The following is a 16,938-nucleotide window of genomic DNA, read 5'->3' on the forward strand; positions in this document are numbered from 1 at the left end:
GCCTAGGGGAGGGGAGGGGTGTTCAGGGGGCGGGTGGGAGGATGTGTGTGTCTCTGTGTGTCTGTATGTCTGTGTGTGGGTGTGTGTTGGGACACAGCTGTGCCATCCTTATGATCCCATGAGAATGGAGGTGGCTTTCTCAGGCAGAGCCTCCCTGCCCTCAGGGAGAGAGTTTACCTCTGTCCTGGGAACCTGGGCTCCTGCTGTCTCCTGCCTTCTTTCCAGGTTCCTCCAAGAGCAGGGCAGCCCCAGACGTTGTAGGCAAGAACGCGGGGCAGGAGGGTAGGGAGGCTGGGTTGGTGGGAGAAGGAGGTGTGTCTGGATAAGACTGTACGGAGGAGGAAGGAGAATAGAAGCGGCAGGAAGTTGCAGTCCAGACTGCTCCTGGCACAGTCTAACCGAGTCCCTCGCCTCCTGTGCCCACAGGCCCTTCTCCTCCTGGGGCTGAACTCCATCTCCGCCTCCCTCCAGGACCAGCATTGCGAGAGCTTGTCCCTGGCCAGCAACGTCTCTGGTGAGTATGCCCATCTGCCTCCTGCAAGGTTCCAGCTCCCCAGAGCCCCACCACCCATCTCCCCCCAGGGCTCCAGCACCTACACACGGCCGGCGAGAGGGCAGGGATAGCGGAGGGATTTCCTCTCTGGGGCTCCAAGCAATCCATCATTTGTCCACAGAGTGCCGTGTTGAGTAGGAGTGGTGGGAAAGAGAGCTGCGATTAGGTGACAGAGGGGCTTGGGGCAAGTGTGCCTAGGTGTTATCTCCTGGCTCTGGGCTGTAAAACAGAGGAAGACACCCCAGCCCTTGCTGCTGTGAGAAATCAACAGAGTGGAAGGCTGGGCTGTGACTCAGGCATCAGTGAGGAAGGGAGTCTGCTGTTGGGCTGTTAAAAATGCCCGGAGCAGAATATGTAGGGTGCTAACTATGCGTGGATGGCTAGAGGTATCACTGATTTCATGGACATGAGTTTGAGCAAACTCCAGGCGATGGTGAGGGACAGCGAAGTATGTAGTCTCTGGGGTCATGAAGAGTCAGGCAAGTGACTAAACATCAACAGCTATGTGCGGGGCACCATCCGAGGTGTTTGAGAACAGATCTTCCTTGACTCACGATGGGGTAACGTCCAGGTAAACCCACTGTAAATGGAAAATATCATAAGCCGGAAATGCACTGAATACACATAACCTAGCCAAGGACGGGGGAGCCTGGTGGGCTGCCGTCCATGGGGTCGCACAGAGTCGGACACGACTGAAGCGACTTAGCAGCAGCAGCAGCAGCAGCAGGCATAGCTTAGACTTGTCTACTTTGACATGCTCAGAATACTAATATTAGCTACAGTTGGGCAAAACCATCTGATGCAAAGCCTTTTTTTTTTAATTAAAGTATTGTATGTCATTTATGGCATACTAAAGTGAAAATCTGAATGGCTGTGTGGGTAGAGTGGTTCTAAGCGCTTTGACGGTTGTTTCTTCGCATAATCGCATGACTGTTTGGGGACTGCGGCTGCTGCCACTGCCCAGCATCAGGAGGGAGGATTGTACCACATGACTAGCCTGGGAAAAGGTCAAACTTCAAAATTAGAAGTGTGGTTTGTGCTGAATGCATATTGCTTTCAAGCCATCGCAAAGTCAAAAACTCATTAAGTAGAACCATCGTAAGTCGAGACTATCTGTGTATTAACCCAGTTTTCACAATGACCTCCTGAGGCAGTTGCGGGTCTATCCCTTTTACACATAAGGAAACTGAGGCCTGGAGCAGAAGTAGTAAGTGCTGGCCGACTTGAGCCCAGGAAGCCTGGCTTCCACGAATCTCCCTTAGCACCGTGCTCTACCCCTCCTTGACAGAAAGGACTGTAAATATTACTAATACTTGTATAATTTCACCATTTACAAAGTGCTTTTGTATAATAATGCTATTTCATCCTCACAAGAGTGTAAGATGCAATACTTTGGCCCCCTGATGCAAAGAGCCAAATCACTGGAAAAGACCCTGACACTGGGAAAAATTGAAGGCAAAAGGAGAAGGGGACGGCAGAAAATGAGATGGTTAGATAGCATCACAGACTCAATGGGCATGAGTTTGAGCAGACTCTGGGAGATAGTGGAGGACAGAGGAGACTGGCATGCTGCAGTCTATGAGGCTGCAAAGGGTCAGACACTAAACAACAATTTATACTCATGAGGAAACTGACATGGGAGAATTAGGTTTGGGGGCTCTGGGGCCATGCCTTTTCTAATCTGGAGTGTGGTCCCTGAACCCTCATCCTGACCCCTTTAACTAGGGGTTAGCATCCTGGCGATGCTGTTGGCCAGTGAAGATGGAGAGGGATACCTAAGGGTCTTTGAGGGACTCTTCTTTGGTAATTCCTTTTTCTTTGCAGGTCTCTCTGTTTGATTTAATCCAACTCATTAACTGAGCACCTACTGTGTGCCAGGACCCATGTTCCCTGGCAGAACAAAGAGGGGCTGACAGTCTGGTCTGGGGGTCAAGTCCATAAACACATGTGCTGTGAGGAGGAGCACAAGACGCATGCTGGTGGAGAAACGGCCGCCGTGTGCTACAGGGAGGCAGGGAGTTTCTGATTCTGGGCCCGTGGGGAGAGGACTCTACAGTGCCGAGCAGCTGCCCCCTGGCCTACTGTTCCCTCCCTACTGGCAGGGGGAGCGGGGAGGGGATGAATGGGACCTGGAGCACTGACTGTGTTCCCGTGCTCATAGTGGTGTTCAGTCTTGTTCTGTCTGCCCTAGGAGTCCCAGCTGGTAGCCCCTGACTTCAGGGATGGGCATGCCCTTGAGTTCCTTGAGCCTCACTCTGTAACTGAAGAGTAGGATGGCTGATACCTGCCTCAAGGATCCATTGCAATTAAATGCAGTACACTTAATGGCAATATTTCATAAACTGTAGAGTGCCATACCACTACTGAGTATTATTTATTATTGTTGGTAAGAGCAGGATTTTAGAAGTGCTTACCTTGTAGCTGGAATGAGAGGCAGACACGAGCCATGAACTGCTCACTACAGTAGAGGCGGCAGGAAGGTTAGATCGGGGGTGGTGTGAATCTAGGAAGGCTTCCTGAAGGAGGAAGTTTCAAAGCGAGTCTCTGAGAGATTCTGAGCAGAGACTGGCAGAGAAGAGCCAACGCTCTGAGTCGAAGCTAGAGTTCACCGAAGAACAGCAGGTGGGTTTGGTGGAAGAACAGGGGAGGGGTGAGATGGGAAGGGCAGGAAGCCTGGGGAGATACTGACAGCCCAGAACATCTGGCTGCAAAGTTGGCTAAGCGGGGCCCTGAGGAATGAGAAAGATCTAGAGCAAGGGTCTGGAGCTCTAGAGGAGAAAGCCTGGGAGGGAGGAGACCTACTCAGAGGCCTGGCCTGAGATGGAGCCCCACCCTGCTCCAGGCCCCGTGCACTGATGGCGGGGGGAGGGGGTGGGGGGCAGCTCGGTCTCCATTAACTTGCCTGCTGTGCTCCTGCACAGTGACATTCCTGAGCCCATGACGGAGTCATCAGTCCTCGGAGGCAGTGGGCCGTGATGAATGTCATCCATTCCCTGATGATTTGTACCCCATGTCCCTGCCCCCAGCGCAGTCTGCCTGGCTTCAGGGCGTGCAGTCCATCACCCTCCACAGCAGCCTCTGAAAACAGGCTATTTGTCTTCCAGCGCTAAGACATACCCAGACCGATGGCACTGGTAGAGACAGATGGTGAGGGTGGGGTGGAGGGACTGAGACAGATGGATGGGCGTCTGGCCTGGGGTGGCTGGCATTGAGCTGGGGCCTTTGGGGGGCCTCTCACAGGCCAGGAGCAGAGGGAAAGTGCGTCCCCAGGGTCAAGGCTCCATTATGTGGCAGACCACAGACTTGGAAACACATAAAATAATGGTATGAATATGATGATGCCAGAAAGTAGTAGAATTATTGACTAGTGAACATCAGAGACACGTGGAAATCATACTGCTGACAAGGACCCAGGGTAATCCCCTGTCTGAAGGCCACGAGTGATAATAATAAATAATGATAGCTAATATTTACTTGGGCTTCCCTGGCAGCTTAGTGGTAAAGCGTCCACCTGCCAATGCAGGAGACTTGGGTTCGATCCCTGGGTCAGGAAGATCCCCTAGAGAAGGAAATGGCAACCCACTCCAGTATTCTTGCCTGGGAAATCCCATGGACAGAGGAGTGTGGTGGGCTATAGTCCATGGGGTCCCAAAGAGTTGGACACAACTTAGCAACTAAACAAAACAACAACAAAGATATACTCAGTGGCTGTTATATGTCAGACTCCATTCTAAGTGCTTTAATCTCATTCAATCATCAGAACAATATTGTTAGCAAGTATTTTTATCATCATTTTACAGAATAGGAACCTACAGCTCAGAGAGGTTAAGTAACTTGCCCAAGCACACATGGTTACTAAGCACTAGCCCTAAGATTTGAATCAGATGGGCCTGATTCTGCACTTTTTTACCACTCTGTATGTGGTCACCCAGAGAGGCATGGTATCCAGGGCCTGCTTGGTCAGTCATCTGGGGTACAGTCACCCCTGCAGTGTCCCATACCTATACTGGGTTTACACACAGCCCCCAATCTTCCTTAGGCCCTGCTATGTTCCTGACACTGTGCTGGGTGCCAGGAATGCAAAAATGAAGAGCCCACAGGATAGGAGGCTCCCACACACATGTCCTGAGGAATCACACGCCATACAAAGGCATCTTTCTATTCTGCCCAGTCGAGGAGGTCACAGCCCAATGACAAGATGGCTGAGCAGAGGCCAAAGACTCTAGGCCCGGCTTCTCCCTGCCAGGTGACCCAGGCAGAGCCTTTGCCCATTCATCCTAGCAGAAGCTTCCCAGGAAGGGCAAGCACGTGTGTTTCAGAGGCTGCCCTTGGGCCACCTGCTGACCCCTCTGGGTGGCCTTGGCTGAGCTTCTCTCCGGGGCTTAAACCAAACAGGGGGCTAGGCTTCCCAGCTGCAGGGCTCCTGCCAAGCGCCCACCTAACTGGCTTATTCAGAAGCCCCCAGTGGGAGACTCGACATAACTAGAGACAGGAACCAGGTTCCAGTCTTCCTCGGAAGTTATCTACCATGGAAAGGTCTGCGAGCACATTTGGCTCCTGAACACAATGGAAAGGGAACTATATGATCCATCTAGGGGAAGAGCCCAGTGCCCAGTTGCACACAATCTTTAAATAGGCCGCCTTCAAAGGGTTCTTATCTATTCATTAGAGCAGTTCCCCTAGGACTTTGACTCAGCAGGAGTTTTCAGAAGCAGGTGGGAGTGTTTCATGCTGTTCCTCTCTCCTCTTTCCCACATTGGCAGGGATCTGGGGCAGGCTGACCACGGGCCCCCACGCCCCCGTGTCTGCTCTGGGCATGTGTGGGGAAGGAGGAAGATGTAGGACCAGTTTCATGCACTACCTGGCCCCACTCCCCTGTCCCCAGAAAAAACTCTGAGGGACTGAGGTACCCCATGAGTGAGGAGGTAAGCCACCACGTGACAGGAATGTTAACATCTCAGATACACTGAGCACACACCTGCCTCAGGGCCTTTGGACTTGCTGGTCCCTCTTCCTAGAACCCTCTCTCCCCACTCCCCATATATGCACAAAGTTCCCTCTCTCATTTCTGTTGGGTCCCTGCTTAAATGTTAGCACCAAATTAAAATAGCTCTCAGTCTCTCTTTTTTTTCCCACTGCTTGGCTTGTGGGAACTCTTGTGGGATCTCAGTTGCCTGAGGAGGGACTGAACCCTGGACACAGCAGTGAAAGTATTGATTCCAAACACTAGGCCACCAGGGAACTCCCCTCCTGCCAGTCTTTATCTGTTTATGTCTATTGTTGTTGTTTAGTCCCTAAGTCATGTCTGACTCTTTGGGACCCCAGGGACTACAGCCTGCCAGGTTCCTCTGTCCATGGCATTGCCCAGGCAAGAATACTGGAGTGGGTAGCCATTTCCTTCTCCAGGGAATCTTCCCGACCCAGGGATCGAACCCAGGGATTGAACCCAGGTCTCCTGCATTGGCAGGTGGATTCTTTACCATTGAGCCACCAGAGAAGCCCCACTTTATGTCTGTATGCACACACAATCCCACCCTCCAACCCTGCAGACTGACGGAAGGGCATTTATTTTATTCATTACTGTATCCCGAAGCCTAGAACAGGCACTGTGTCCCCAGCTCCTACAGTGTTTCTTAGGCGGTCAGTAGAAACTTGTGAATAAAGAGTAAAGTCTTTATTCCTCCACATCCATTACGTTATAGATCAGGAGGGCCTCCATGGGATGGGTTGAAGTGGGGAGGAGTTGGCTCCTAAAAGTAACTCAGGCTTCATGCTGCTGACTGTTAATTCTGCTTGGCTATTTACAAGACTGGTTTACTCTGGTCCAAACTGTTTCTCACCCCAGAACTATGATATTAAAGTGGGAAAATATCCCCCAGGAGTGCAGGAGAGATTGGGCATTTGTACCAGTGGGACCTGTGCTTACTGAAGTCTCCGTCGTATCCGACTCTTTGGGGCCCCATGGACGGTAACCCTGCCAGGCTCCTCTGTCCATGGAATTCTCCATGCAAGAGTACTGGAGTGAATAGCGGCCTGACCCAGGGATTGAACCTGGGTCTCCTGCACTGCAAGCAGATTCTTAACTGTCTGAGCCACCAGCAAAGTCCAGTGGGACCTGTAGGGGATGGATATTGTTCCAGTAATCACAGTCCAACGGCCCTGACCTCCAGGTCCTTTCGGCCCCCATGCTGACTGACACCAGGACTTCCTTTCCTTCCTTCTCCCCTTCCCAACTAGAAGATCCAGGTCCTCCCCACCCCGACACCTCTGAAATTATTGTTCTCTGTACCTTGTTCTCCTGGCTTTCTGTCTGCTTCTCCCTGTTTTATTCTCAGTATCTTGTCTCCTATGTCCTCTCTCTCCTTCTCCTTCTTTTTCCGCGCTTCCCTCCCACCCCACCCGCTATTCTCAAAGTGATGAAGTGAATTGAATGGGTGGCATGAATTTCATCAGTGCCTTTCACATTGTCCTTCTCCAGGGGATCTTCCTAAACCCAGGGATCGAACCCACGTCTCCCGCATTGCGGGCAGATTCCTTACCAGCTGAGCCACAAGGGAAGCGGTGTTCGACAGCGGTTTTTTTCCCCCAGCCCCTCAAATCCTGCGTACCCTTCCCCTTCAGAGGTTGCAGCCCTCTTCCTTCCTTCTTCTTTCCGCTCTATACCTCTCCGGTCTCCCTCCTCTCCCTAAAATCTAGGGGCCAACCCGGGCTTTGAACTTTCTAGCCTGTAGTCAGAGCTGGTCGCCGCTCCTGATTGGCCCTGTGCTTCTGGCCACACCCCTGCTTGGCTCCTCCTTCGCTCAGACCCCGCCTACCCAACCCTCATCCCAGACCCCTGCCTGGACCCCAGGCCAGCTAGCGGGCCTTTTATTCCGGAAGTAGGGGCGACATCGTCTCCTGGCCCCTTGCATTTGGTTCTCTTCTTCATTCTCGCTGCCTATCTCCCTCTCTCCCCGTCTCGCACACAGACATTCATTCCCTGGAGGATTTTCTGGGCTGTTAATGTAAAGGTCACGTCTGTTGCCATGTTCCCCCCATGCCAGCTCCGTGCAGCCTTTTGTGAGCTTCACAGGATGAGGGAGGGAGGGAGGGAGACAGCGGAGGAACCCAGGGCACAGAGACGGGCCCAACCAAATGCTGTGAGGGCCAATTGCCCAGACTGGGCACCACTGTGGTGCAGTGGGAAGAGCCCTGGGCAGGCGTGAAAACCCACTTCTGCCTCTTAGTGTCTGTGTGACTAAGGATAAACAATTTGCTGGGCGTCAGTTTTCTTATCTGTAAAATGGGGAGAATGAGCACCCACGTTGGCAGATGGTGTGAGGCCCATATTAGGTGCTATGGAATCCTAATCTGTACCACAGACTAGGGGCAAAAGGCTTCTCCTTCGGCCCCTCCCACTCGCATATCCCCGACTAACTGTGGGCGGGGTCAGGCCTCTGAGCCTTGGCTGAGACCTGGTCCTCGAGACCAGGAGGGCTATTAGCTGGGCAGTGGGTTTCTGCCTTGGCTCTGGGCTGGTCTTGGCTGTGGCTGGTGCCCCGTGGTGACCTGCCGTGTGTTGAAGGGCTGCTGGGGAACTGTCCAGGGCAGGAGAGAGAAAGGGTGGGGAGGTAAAGCAGAAGCTACCCTGATAGTGTGCCTTAGGCAAGTCCCAGGAGCCACACGTGACATTCCATTTAAAGCTCCCAGAGCCTAAACTGTGAATGTGACTGAATGAACCATCTACTAAGGAAGGTTTTCAGTCAGATATAGGTATATGTAGATAAATGAAAAGTCAAAGTGTTAGTCACTCAGTGGTATCAGACTCTTTGCAACCCCATGGGCTGTAGCCCACCAGGCTCTTCTGTCCATGAAATTCTCCAGGCAAGAATACTGGAGTAGGTAGTCTTATTCCTTTCTCCAGGGGATTCTTCCAACCCAGGGATTGAATCCAGGTCTTCTGCGTTGCAGGCAGATTCTTTACCGTCTGAGCCACTGGAAGCCCATGTAGATATACAGAAAGATGTAAAGCACTTGGCAGGCGCTTGGCACTCAGTCAGCTTTCAGTAAATACTGCTGCTTTCCCTACTGCCTCCTCGACTGTCCCACCCCCCAGATGGGCACGCAGTGTGGTATAATAGAGTACTCGATTTAGAGTCCAAAACACCTGGTGATGAGGCTTGGTTCTTTCATTCATTGGCTTATGGCCTTGGGCAAGTCACTTAACTTCCCTGGGCCTCAGTTTTCTCATCTGTAAAAAGGGAATAACAAATCTGTAAATTTTTAGACAGGGGGAGTAATGGCATTGCAGGGTGGATGAGGAGCAAACAAAATCATACATGAAGAAGGGCTTTGAAAAAGACAGCACGGTCCATAACGTTATCCCTCCCTCCCCACAGCCACACACCTGCGGCTTCTCGCCTTCTCCAGGCTCAGCTCTATCCGCAGGATCCAAGGCAGATTAAAATCTCAACCTGCTTTCCTCACTCCCCTACCCCCAGCACCTCTCTGTGATGCCATTCATGGAGGCGCCATGGTGGCACAGCGCCAGGGCTTGACCCACCTCCACCGCCTGGCTAGTCGTCTCCTTGTGTCCATTAAGCCCCAATTCCGAATTCTTTCTCTTTCAGTTAAAACACTTGGCCTCGAGGCCTCTGTCCTTTGAGCCTGGACTTGCCCACACACCCTATGAAAAGCTTTGGTTAAAAAGAAAAGCCAGCATTTGGTACAAGGGTTGCTCAGCACGTGTTGCATTCAGCAGGGAAGGGACGCCAGTCTAACCAGTGCTGTTTCCTGAGAGACTGGGCACAGGCCTGGCTGGGGAGGGGGTGGCAGGTGGGCCCCTGTAGGGCTTGGCAGCTGCTGATGCCCTGCGCTAGTGATGCTGCCCCTTCATTGGTTCATGGCTCTCCCTGGCTTGTCTGTGCAGTCTAGGGCCAGTCTTGAGTTATTAACCCCACTCCCGTCGTGATGGACACACTGGGCCTCCATAGGACTGGTGTGACAGCCTTGAGAGGAGGGGAGCCTGGAAAGGGGTAGAAAGAAGGGGCAGCATCAGGAGGGCGGCCAGGACTGTCCTCAGCCCAGCCCCCACCTGTTGGAGACCAAAAGCCCCTTGCCCTCCAGAAGTGTTACTATGACTTCAACTCTGCTCCAGTGTCCATGTGCGTGCACACACACACACACACACGACTCCAGAAGCTCTTAATTTTTAATTAAGGGCAAACATTTGGAAGGGGATTTTGACATCCTCTTTCTGGTCCAGTTGTTTATACCCTTTTTTGAGTCACAGACTCCCTTTGAGAATCTAATGCAAGCCATGGTCCCTTTCCCAATTAAAATGCATGTATAGAACAAATTTTTCATTAAATTTCAAAGTCTATAAGAACCTGTACAATTTCAAGTGGACTGAGATTAAGAATTTCTGATCAGATCCAACTACTTCATTATTGATAGGCCCAGAGGTGGCAAGTGACTTGCCTACACTCACACAGCAAATGAGTAGCAGAGCCCAGTCTGAAGCCTGGGTTCCGAATTACTACTTCAGTAATTCCCCACATAGTGTCTCTCTCCCTTTTTTCTCCATGATCCCTCTCAGCCAGTCCTTTCCTAGGTCCTTTCCTAGCATAGATTAGAGCACAAATGTTCAGTGATTGTGGTTATCAGGTGAGCTGGAAGGTGGGCCAACTTCTTTTAACTGGTTCCTACAGGTTCAGAGCAGATGTGGTTTGGTTCTAGAGGCGTGTAAGGGGACTGAGTCAGGGATTGGCTGGGTTTCTTCCAAGCTGTTCCAGGCTGTGAATTCTGAGCGCTCCAGTCTACACCAAGTGCAGGGCCAAGAGAAGTGTCCTCAGACTACAGAGCAGGGGACCTGGAGCATGTCCAGCCTTCCTCTAAATGCCAGCCAGGACCTCAGCTTTACCACCACCCCAGTGTCTCTGTTCCTCCTCTGCTCTGGAACCCACATTGGCTCCCTAGTGCCATAGCATCAAATTCAGATTCCTTCCCTTGGTATCTCCTCTGCAGAAAAAGAGCTCCTCTCTGCACTGGGGTCATTGCTGTCCTGTCCTCAGTTGGTGTGTGAATGTAGACTGGTTGGGGGGACACTGGAGTGGGGATGTTGCTCTGTCTCACCAGCCGTCTCTGCCTCCAGGACTGCAGTGCAATGCTTCCGTGGACCTTATTGGCACCTGCTGGCCCCAGAGTCCTGCAGGGCAGCTGGTGGTTCGACCCTGCCCTGCTTATTTCTATGGCGTCCGCTACAATACCACAAGTAAGGAAGCCTGAGAAAGGTAGACCGTCTCCTGGGAGGTGGGACAGGATGCAGAGAACTGGGGGCTTGTTGCAGGTGGGGAAAATAATACTGACAGTGACAGTAATAATACCAATACCATTCATGGGTACAGCTGCCATTGACCAAAGGCCAGCTGTGTGCTCTACTGGGCACTCTGCTATTTACTGCGGACACTCAGCAATACCCTGGAAGATGCTACATGTAACTATGTTATATAGTTAAGGCCTCCAAGGTTCAGAGAGATTAGGGAAGTTGCCCAAGATCACCAGCTGGTGAGACCGGAATTTGCATCCAGGTCTGACACTTTCTTCTGCAGTTGACCTGCTGGTTAATGTTGGCATGAGCCATGAGGTAGGGCAGGGGTCATCAGAGTAGCCCCAGCTTTGCTCAGAGAAGTTCCCAGGCCTAGCCAGGGTCCTCCAGCCATGAGGTAGGGGACTCAGGGTTTTAGATACACAGGCGGGGGGCTTGTCCTTGCAGGCAGGCCCACAAGTGGGGTGGGGACAGAGGAGAACTGATCCGGGCAGGGCTTGTTCAGATACTTGATCCTCACATAAACACCCTGCTCCCCTTGGGCCCTGAGCCTCCACCTCCAGGCTTTGCAGCTTCTTGCTATGCCACCTGTCACCCTCAGAATTAATTTGCTCTCCCCTGTCAATGACTCACAGCCCCTGCTTATCAAGAGAGCAACAGCTGCAGGCCAGGGGCCCTGACCTGTCTGGGGGGGGGCGGGGTCCCTGGGTGGGCCTTTGGGGTTTGGTGGGCCTGAGCTTAGAGCCCAAAGAGGGGACAGAAGGTGATCTCAGATACCAAATAATTGTGTGACCTTTAGCACATTTTTTTCCCCCTCTTTTATGGTCCTCTGGCCTCTCATCTGAGGATGGAGAGGGCTGGACAACACGGCTTCTTAAAACTTTGTCCAGCTCAAAACTCTCAATTTCCTTCTCCTGCCCCTCCCCTTTTCTACCAGCTGGATTAAGGGGGCTCGGGTGGGGGGCCACAGTCAAGGAGGGGTGGGGAGGGCCCTGGGGAGGTGTTGGGACTGGGCAGGAGGCTGGAACAGCCAGACCATGCAGCCTGGACCCAGGAGGAGAAGAGAGCCTGGAGGAGGTGTGAGGAGAATGTAAGTAGGAGGGAGGGCTGAAGGACCTGAAGAAAAGTTTGGGGTGCTCATCCTGCCAACCTCCAACTTAGTTGGGCCCCTTTTACCATTAGGAAATGGAGGCAGTGAGGCTGAAATCGCCCAAGGTCACAAAGCTTGGAGGTGGCACTGGAGCTGGGAAACCAGAGCCCTCCTGCTCCTCCACTCACCCGGCCGGGTGCCCGGCCCGGGAGCTCCCTGGAGGGAGGCAACACTAGGGCTGGTGTATGTTGGGGGGTGGGGGGCTACTTCCAAAAGGAGCCCCGCAGCCCCGCCCATGACAGCACCAGGTCCTGTCAGCTCCACCTCCAGAGTGATCCTCACGTCTGACCCTCCCTGCCTTCCATCCCCAGTGCCGCTGCCCCGGTTCAGGATACCTCACTTTCCAGTCCTCGTCTCTCATCCGACCCTGTCACACCCTTGCTTGGAGTCGACCTTTCTGTGGTTCCTTCTCTGTGGCTACCGTGCGACCTACCTTTGAGCCAGCCCTGGCCACTCCCCATGAACTGCCCCCACTCTTGTCCCCAAGGACAACTCGACAGCCCCCCAAATACACCATTAGTGCCTAGACACACGCTACTCGACTTGTCAGCCCTGCCTTTGAGTGGAAGCCAGGAGTCCTGGGTTCTAGTCCCAACTCCACACACACCTGGTTAAGGAGCCCTCTGCAACTGGCCCTGCCCGGGCCCTCAGTTTCTCCACCTGCAGGATGGGTGGGAGGTTTGGGTGAAGTGTTCTCTTGGCTCCCTTGCTCTTCCGTCTGTGATCCCAGGAGAAGAGCAGGAGAAGGTGATAATTCCTTGAGGTGGGGGCAGGGCTAGGAGACTCCCCTTTCCAGGTGCCTCCCCTGTCACAGTGATGAGAAACACCGCGTAATCAGGGGCAACTGGGAACCCAGATTTGTACCTAATCATTAGGCACCAGTTAATTCGTTTACCGAGGAGGTGCTGGCAGGACGTCTAGGCCTTCTCCCGAATGCCCTCCTTCCCACTGCATCTGATCTTCAAAGGGATGGGAAATATTTCCAAAAATATCAATTTTCCCGTGATTCTCCAGGAGGACTGCTCAGCTCAGCAATTAAAGACAAGGAGGTCGCATCCTCCCTGGAAACTTCATGCTGCCTGTTGGGCCTGTTTTCTTGTGGGATCACCTCACTTCCCACCAGAGCCTGCTCCCTCTGGATGATCCAGCCTGGGAGGGACTCCAGGCTCCTGCCCCACCTGCATTCAAAAGGGGGGGCTTGAGGCAAGGGGGTGCCTCCGGGACCTGTGCCTCCTTTGATAGCGACAAGTGGCATATTCTGAGTCTTATGTAAGGTTGTATAAATATAGCTCCAAGACAATAATAATAAAAGCAACAGCTCACACCACATGCCAAGTAGAGCTCCACATACCCTGTATGTGTCAACTAAAAACGCCTCTCAACCATTGAGCAGGAACTCTTGTTAAGATCATTCCTGTCTTGCAGATAAGGAAGCAGAGAGGCTGAAGGACTCGTCCAAGGTCACAGAGCTAGTAAAGGGTGCTGTCAGGATTTAAATCCAGGCTATCTAGGTGCTGTGCTAAATCGCCACAGTCATGTCCAGCTCTGTGCAATCTTGTAGACTGTAGCCCAGCAGGCTTCTCTGTCCATGAGATTTCCCAGGCAAGAATACTGGAGTGGGTTGCCACGCCCTCCTCCAGAGGATCTTCCCGACCCCGGTATTGAACTCACGTGTCTTATATCTCGTGCATTGGCAGGCGGGTTCTTTACCACTAGTACCACCTGGGAAGCCCTGTCTGGGTGACGAGCTCTTAACACTATAGTGTGCTGCCTCTCTTAAGGCAACGCCCCCTCCTCTGCCCATGCTTCTTCCCACCAGATTCTCTGGCACCAAGTCCCTTTGTTTGCAGACATCTGGGAACAGCCTCTGGTCCCAAGCACCTCCCATCCACCGCAGACACATAGGATTCCCCAGCTCCCTTGCCTCCCCCCAGGCCTCCCTGAAACCCCAGCCACGGAACCCTCAGCCCTCTGCCAGCTTCTCCCTCATTTAGCAATTAGGAGGGAATGAGCAGCATCTTCAACTCTGCCCAAGGGCTCAGCTCTGCCGGGACTTGGGTCCAATGGCTGGGAAGCCGAGCAGAGCTTTAAAAATCCATTTAGCCTCATTTCCCCGCTGGTGCTATGGGCGAGCAGCCTCTGAGCAGAAGGGTTTAGAGAGGAGGGAGAGCCAGGCAGCGGTTCCCGCTCCCAGGTAAGCGGCAGCAAATCCCACCCCCGCCCCCCAACACGCCGCCCCATCCTCTCCCTCTTGCCTGGTGCCTCCAGCAGAGGCATGTCCCAGGCTGGGCGGCACCCTGGGGATCGGCTGACGTAGCCCTCCCTCTTGCGCATGAGGAGAGCGCCCCAGGAGGCGACCTGACTGATGTTACTCATGCAGCAGGGGCCCCCATCTGCCTCCTGTGGGGTCCTCTGCCCCTGCAGGGTTCCAGGCTTGGGGACTGGGATCCGAGCAGCTTCCCCCGCCCTCCTCCAGCCCTGCTGGGGTGGAGATGTGACATGCAGGTCAGTGTGAGCCATGGAGAGCCCTCCAGAGGGGAGGGGCTCTGGTGGAAATGGCTTCCAGCCAGCGCTGCCTGGAGTCAGGGCCAGAATTCACTCAAGAAAACATATTTAGAGCCACCAATGCCTAAGAGGGGTCCAGAGTGGGGCAGAGCGATCTCTGCCAGCAAAGGAGAAAAGGTCAAGATGTGAATGTCCCTCAGACCCCTCCCACCTGGGCTTCAGGGCCCCAGTGTCCCCGGAGAGTGGGCAGGAAGGAGAGTGTCCCAGTGCGCTTTAGCCAGCCTCGGTTTAGACCTCAGATGATTCCCGATGTCCTTCGGAAGTGACACATTCTGGCTTCCAGGCTGGTGGCAGCCTCGACCTCTCGCCCCTCCCCCGGCCACTCTCCTGTCTTTTTTCCCAAGTGTCAGGCTGGGAGCCTGTTCGAGCAGATCTTAATAATCAAATACTTGCTACATGCGACCCACTCCCGTGACATCCCCCAGCACACCCCTCGTCTCCAGCCACCTGTCATTTTCTGCCCACCATGCTTGCTCGCACCGTGTGAGCCTCCAACATGAGGCCGGCTGTAGGGAAATGGCAGCCTGGAGCCCTTCCCTGCCCCCTGCCCTGAGAGCCCCATGCCCTGTGAAAGGACCCCCCAGAGGGTGGCTTACCATGGTGCGTCCTGCCCCACGAAGCCGGTCAGTGCACCGTGCCACGCGCACTGCCACCGCACACCGTCCGCATCACGCCTGGCCTCGAGAGCGGGAACTGAGTCATCAGGACTCACCCTTCAGCTTTGCTGCCACGTGAGACCCCAAAATGGGAGGTTTCTCAGCAGGGCGCCCACCGTGTAATCTGCGGGAGACAGCCCAGTGAGCCAGTCAGGCCTCTGCCCCTGGGCCAGTCCCGTGGGTGTGGGTGGGCACAGCCGTGGCGCATGGGCAGCCTTTGGGGTTGCCACTGCGCCTCTGTTAGTGGCCAGTGGCAGAAAAAGGCAGGAAAATGGAGATAATAAGAAAGCCCCCCTCCCCAGCTTCACCCTAGGGCCCCCAGCAAGCCAGCTCCTGGGCTGCCCCAGATGGACGGGTAGATGGACATACGAATGGCAGCTAGATAGATGCTCGGGTTACTCCTCTTTGGGAGCGGAGCCTGGGGTCATTCTGACTCGCCCTTCTTTTTCCAGACAATGGCTACCGGGAGTGCCTGGCCAATGGCACGTGGGCCGCTCGCGTGAACTACTCCGAGTGCCAAGAGATCCTCAGCGAGGAGGTGAGGCTCCAAGCCAGCTGCCCACTGAGGCCTGGGCCTGCGCCCCTGGCACAGCTCTGTGCCTGCTACTGGCCCATCAGGGTGGGAAGCCAGAGGCTGGTGTCCGTGCCCTGCAGAGAGAAGGCGACTGGGGAGCCAGATCTAGGCCAGCCGTGAGCAGGCACGCCCGAAGGAGGGGCTGCCGAGGGGGCATCGGGTGGGCTCTGACAGTGGTGGGTTGAGCCTCTGTTCCTTCCTTTCTCACTGGACGCAGTTCTCATCCATGTTCTTCCCCAGCCACCTGAGCAACACCTCAGGTCTGGCCAGGGTCCCGCCTGAGGATCCAGGACGGGGGTGGGGGGGGAGGGATCCATGGAGCTGGAAAAAGCCCTTGAAGAGCCTTTTAAATATTTAAATGTTTTTGAGAAAGATGCTGCTCACACCTAATACAAAATTCAAAAGGTACAAATGGGAAAACACAGAAAAGTCTCCCTCCCAGACGTGTCCCAGTCACTGGGTTCCCTCTACCCCGCCCAGCAGTAACCATTTTGCCAGTTTCTTAAGTATTCTTTCAGAGACAGTCTCTGCACAGACATGCAATTATGTATATTTGTTCTTTTTTTGTGTGTTTTTCACCCAAACGTTGTAGATTACACATGTTCGACACCTTGCTTTTTTCACGTAATCATCCATCTTGGTGATTGTTCCGTATAAGTGCCTAAAGAGCGTTTTCATTCTTTTTTCATATTTGCATAATATCACAGTGTACAGATGTACAGATAGCTTATTTCACCCGTCTTTGTTCTCAGTCTGCGGTTATGACAAACACCGCCGCAATGAATAATCTTTCAAGGGTGACGTTTGGCAGACGCACGGGTATGTCTGTTGTCCTGGTGTTGCTGCTACCTCTGAGCCCTGACCCCCTCACCTATATCTTCATCCTTCAGTGGATGCTGAGGAAGGTAGGGGTCATGGAGCTGGAAGAAGAAGTGAGCAAAGGGCAGATGGAAGATGCCCCAAGTTGTCCAAAGGCCCCAGGCTACTGGTGTGGAAGAGAGGGGCTGGTCTGGGCAGTTGGGAGAATTCCAGTGCCTAAATGATCTAAATTGAAAGAGACCTTGCGGACCCTCCACCCCATCTTCTTAAAATAACTTTAAAATTTTATTTATTTTGTACCGCTCTGGATCTTCG

General features: G+C 53.5%; 1 protein-coding gene across 3 annotated transcripts in view; it reads left to right on the plus strand.

Moving 5' to 3' along the window:
• Positions 1–16,938, plus strand: part of CRHR1 (corticotropin releasing hormone receptor 1) — a 59,454-nt gene that overhangs the window by 24,522 nt on the left and 17,994 nt on the right. For 2 of the 3 annotated variants that reach the window (XM_027973948.3, XM_027973949.3), the window contains exons 2-4: positions 427–514; positions 10,686–10,805; positions 15,683–15,768. In XM_027973948.3, coding sequence (XP_027829749.1) covers positions 427–514; positions 10,686–10,805; positions 15,683–15,768 — 294 coding nt within the window. 3 annotated transcript variants of the gene reach the window in all.

The sequence above is a fragment of the Ovis aries genome, chromosome 11 (assembly GCF_016772045.2).
Source record: "Ovis aries strain OAR_USU_Benz2616 breed Rambouillet chromosome 11, ARS-UI_Ramb_v3.0, whole genome shotgun sequence".
Taxonomy (NCBI): Eukaryota; Metazoa; Chordata; class Mammalia; order Artiodactyla; family Bovidae; genus Ovis; species Ovis aries.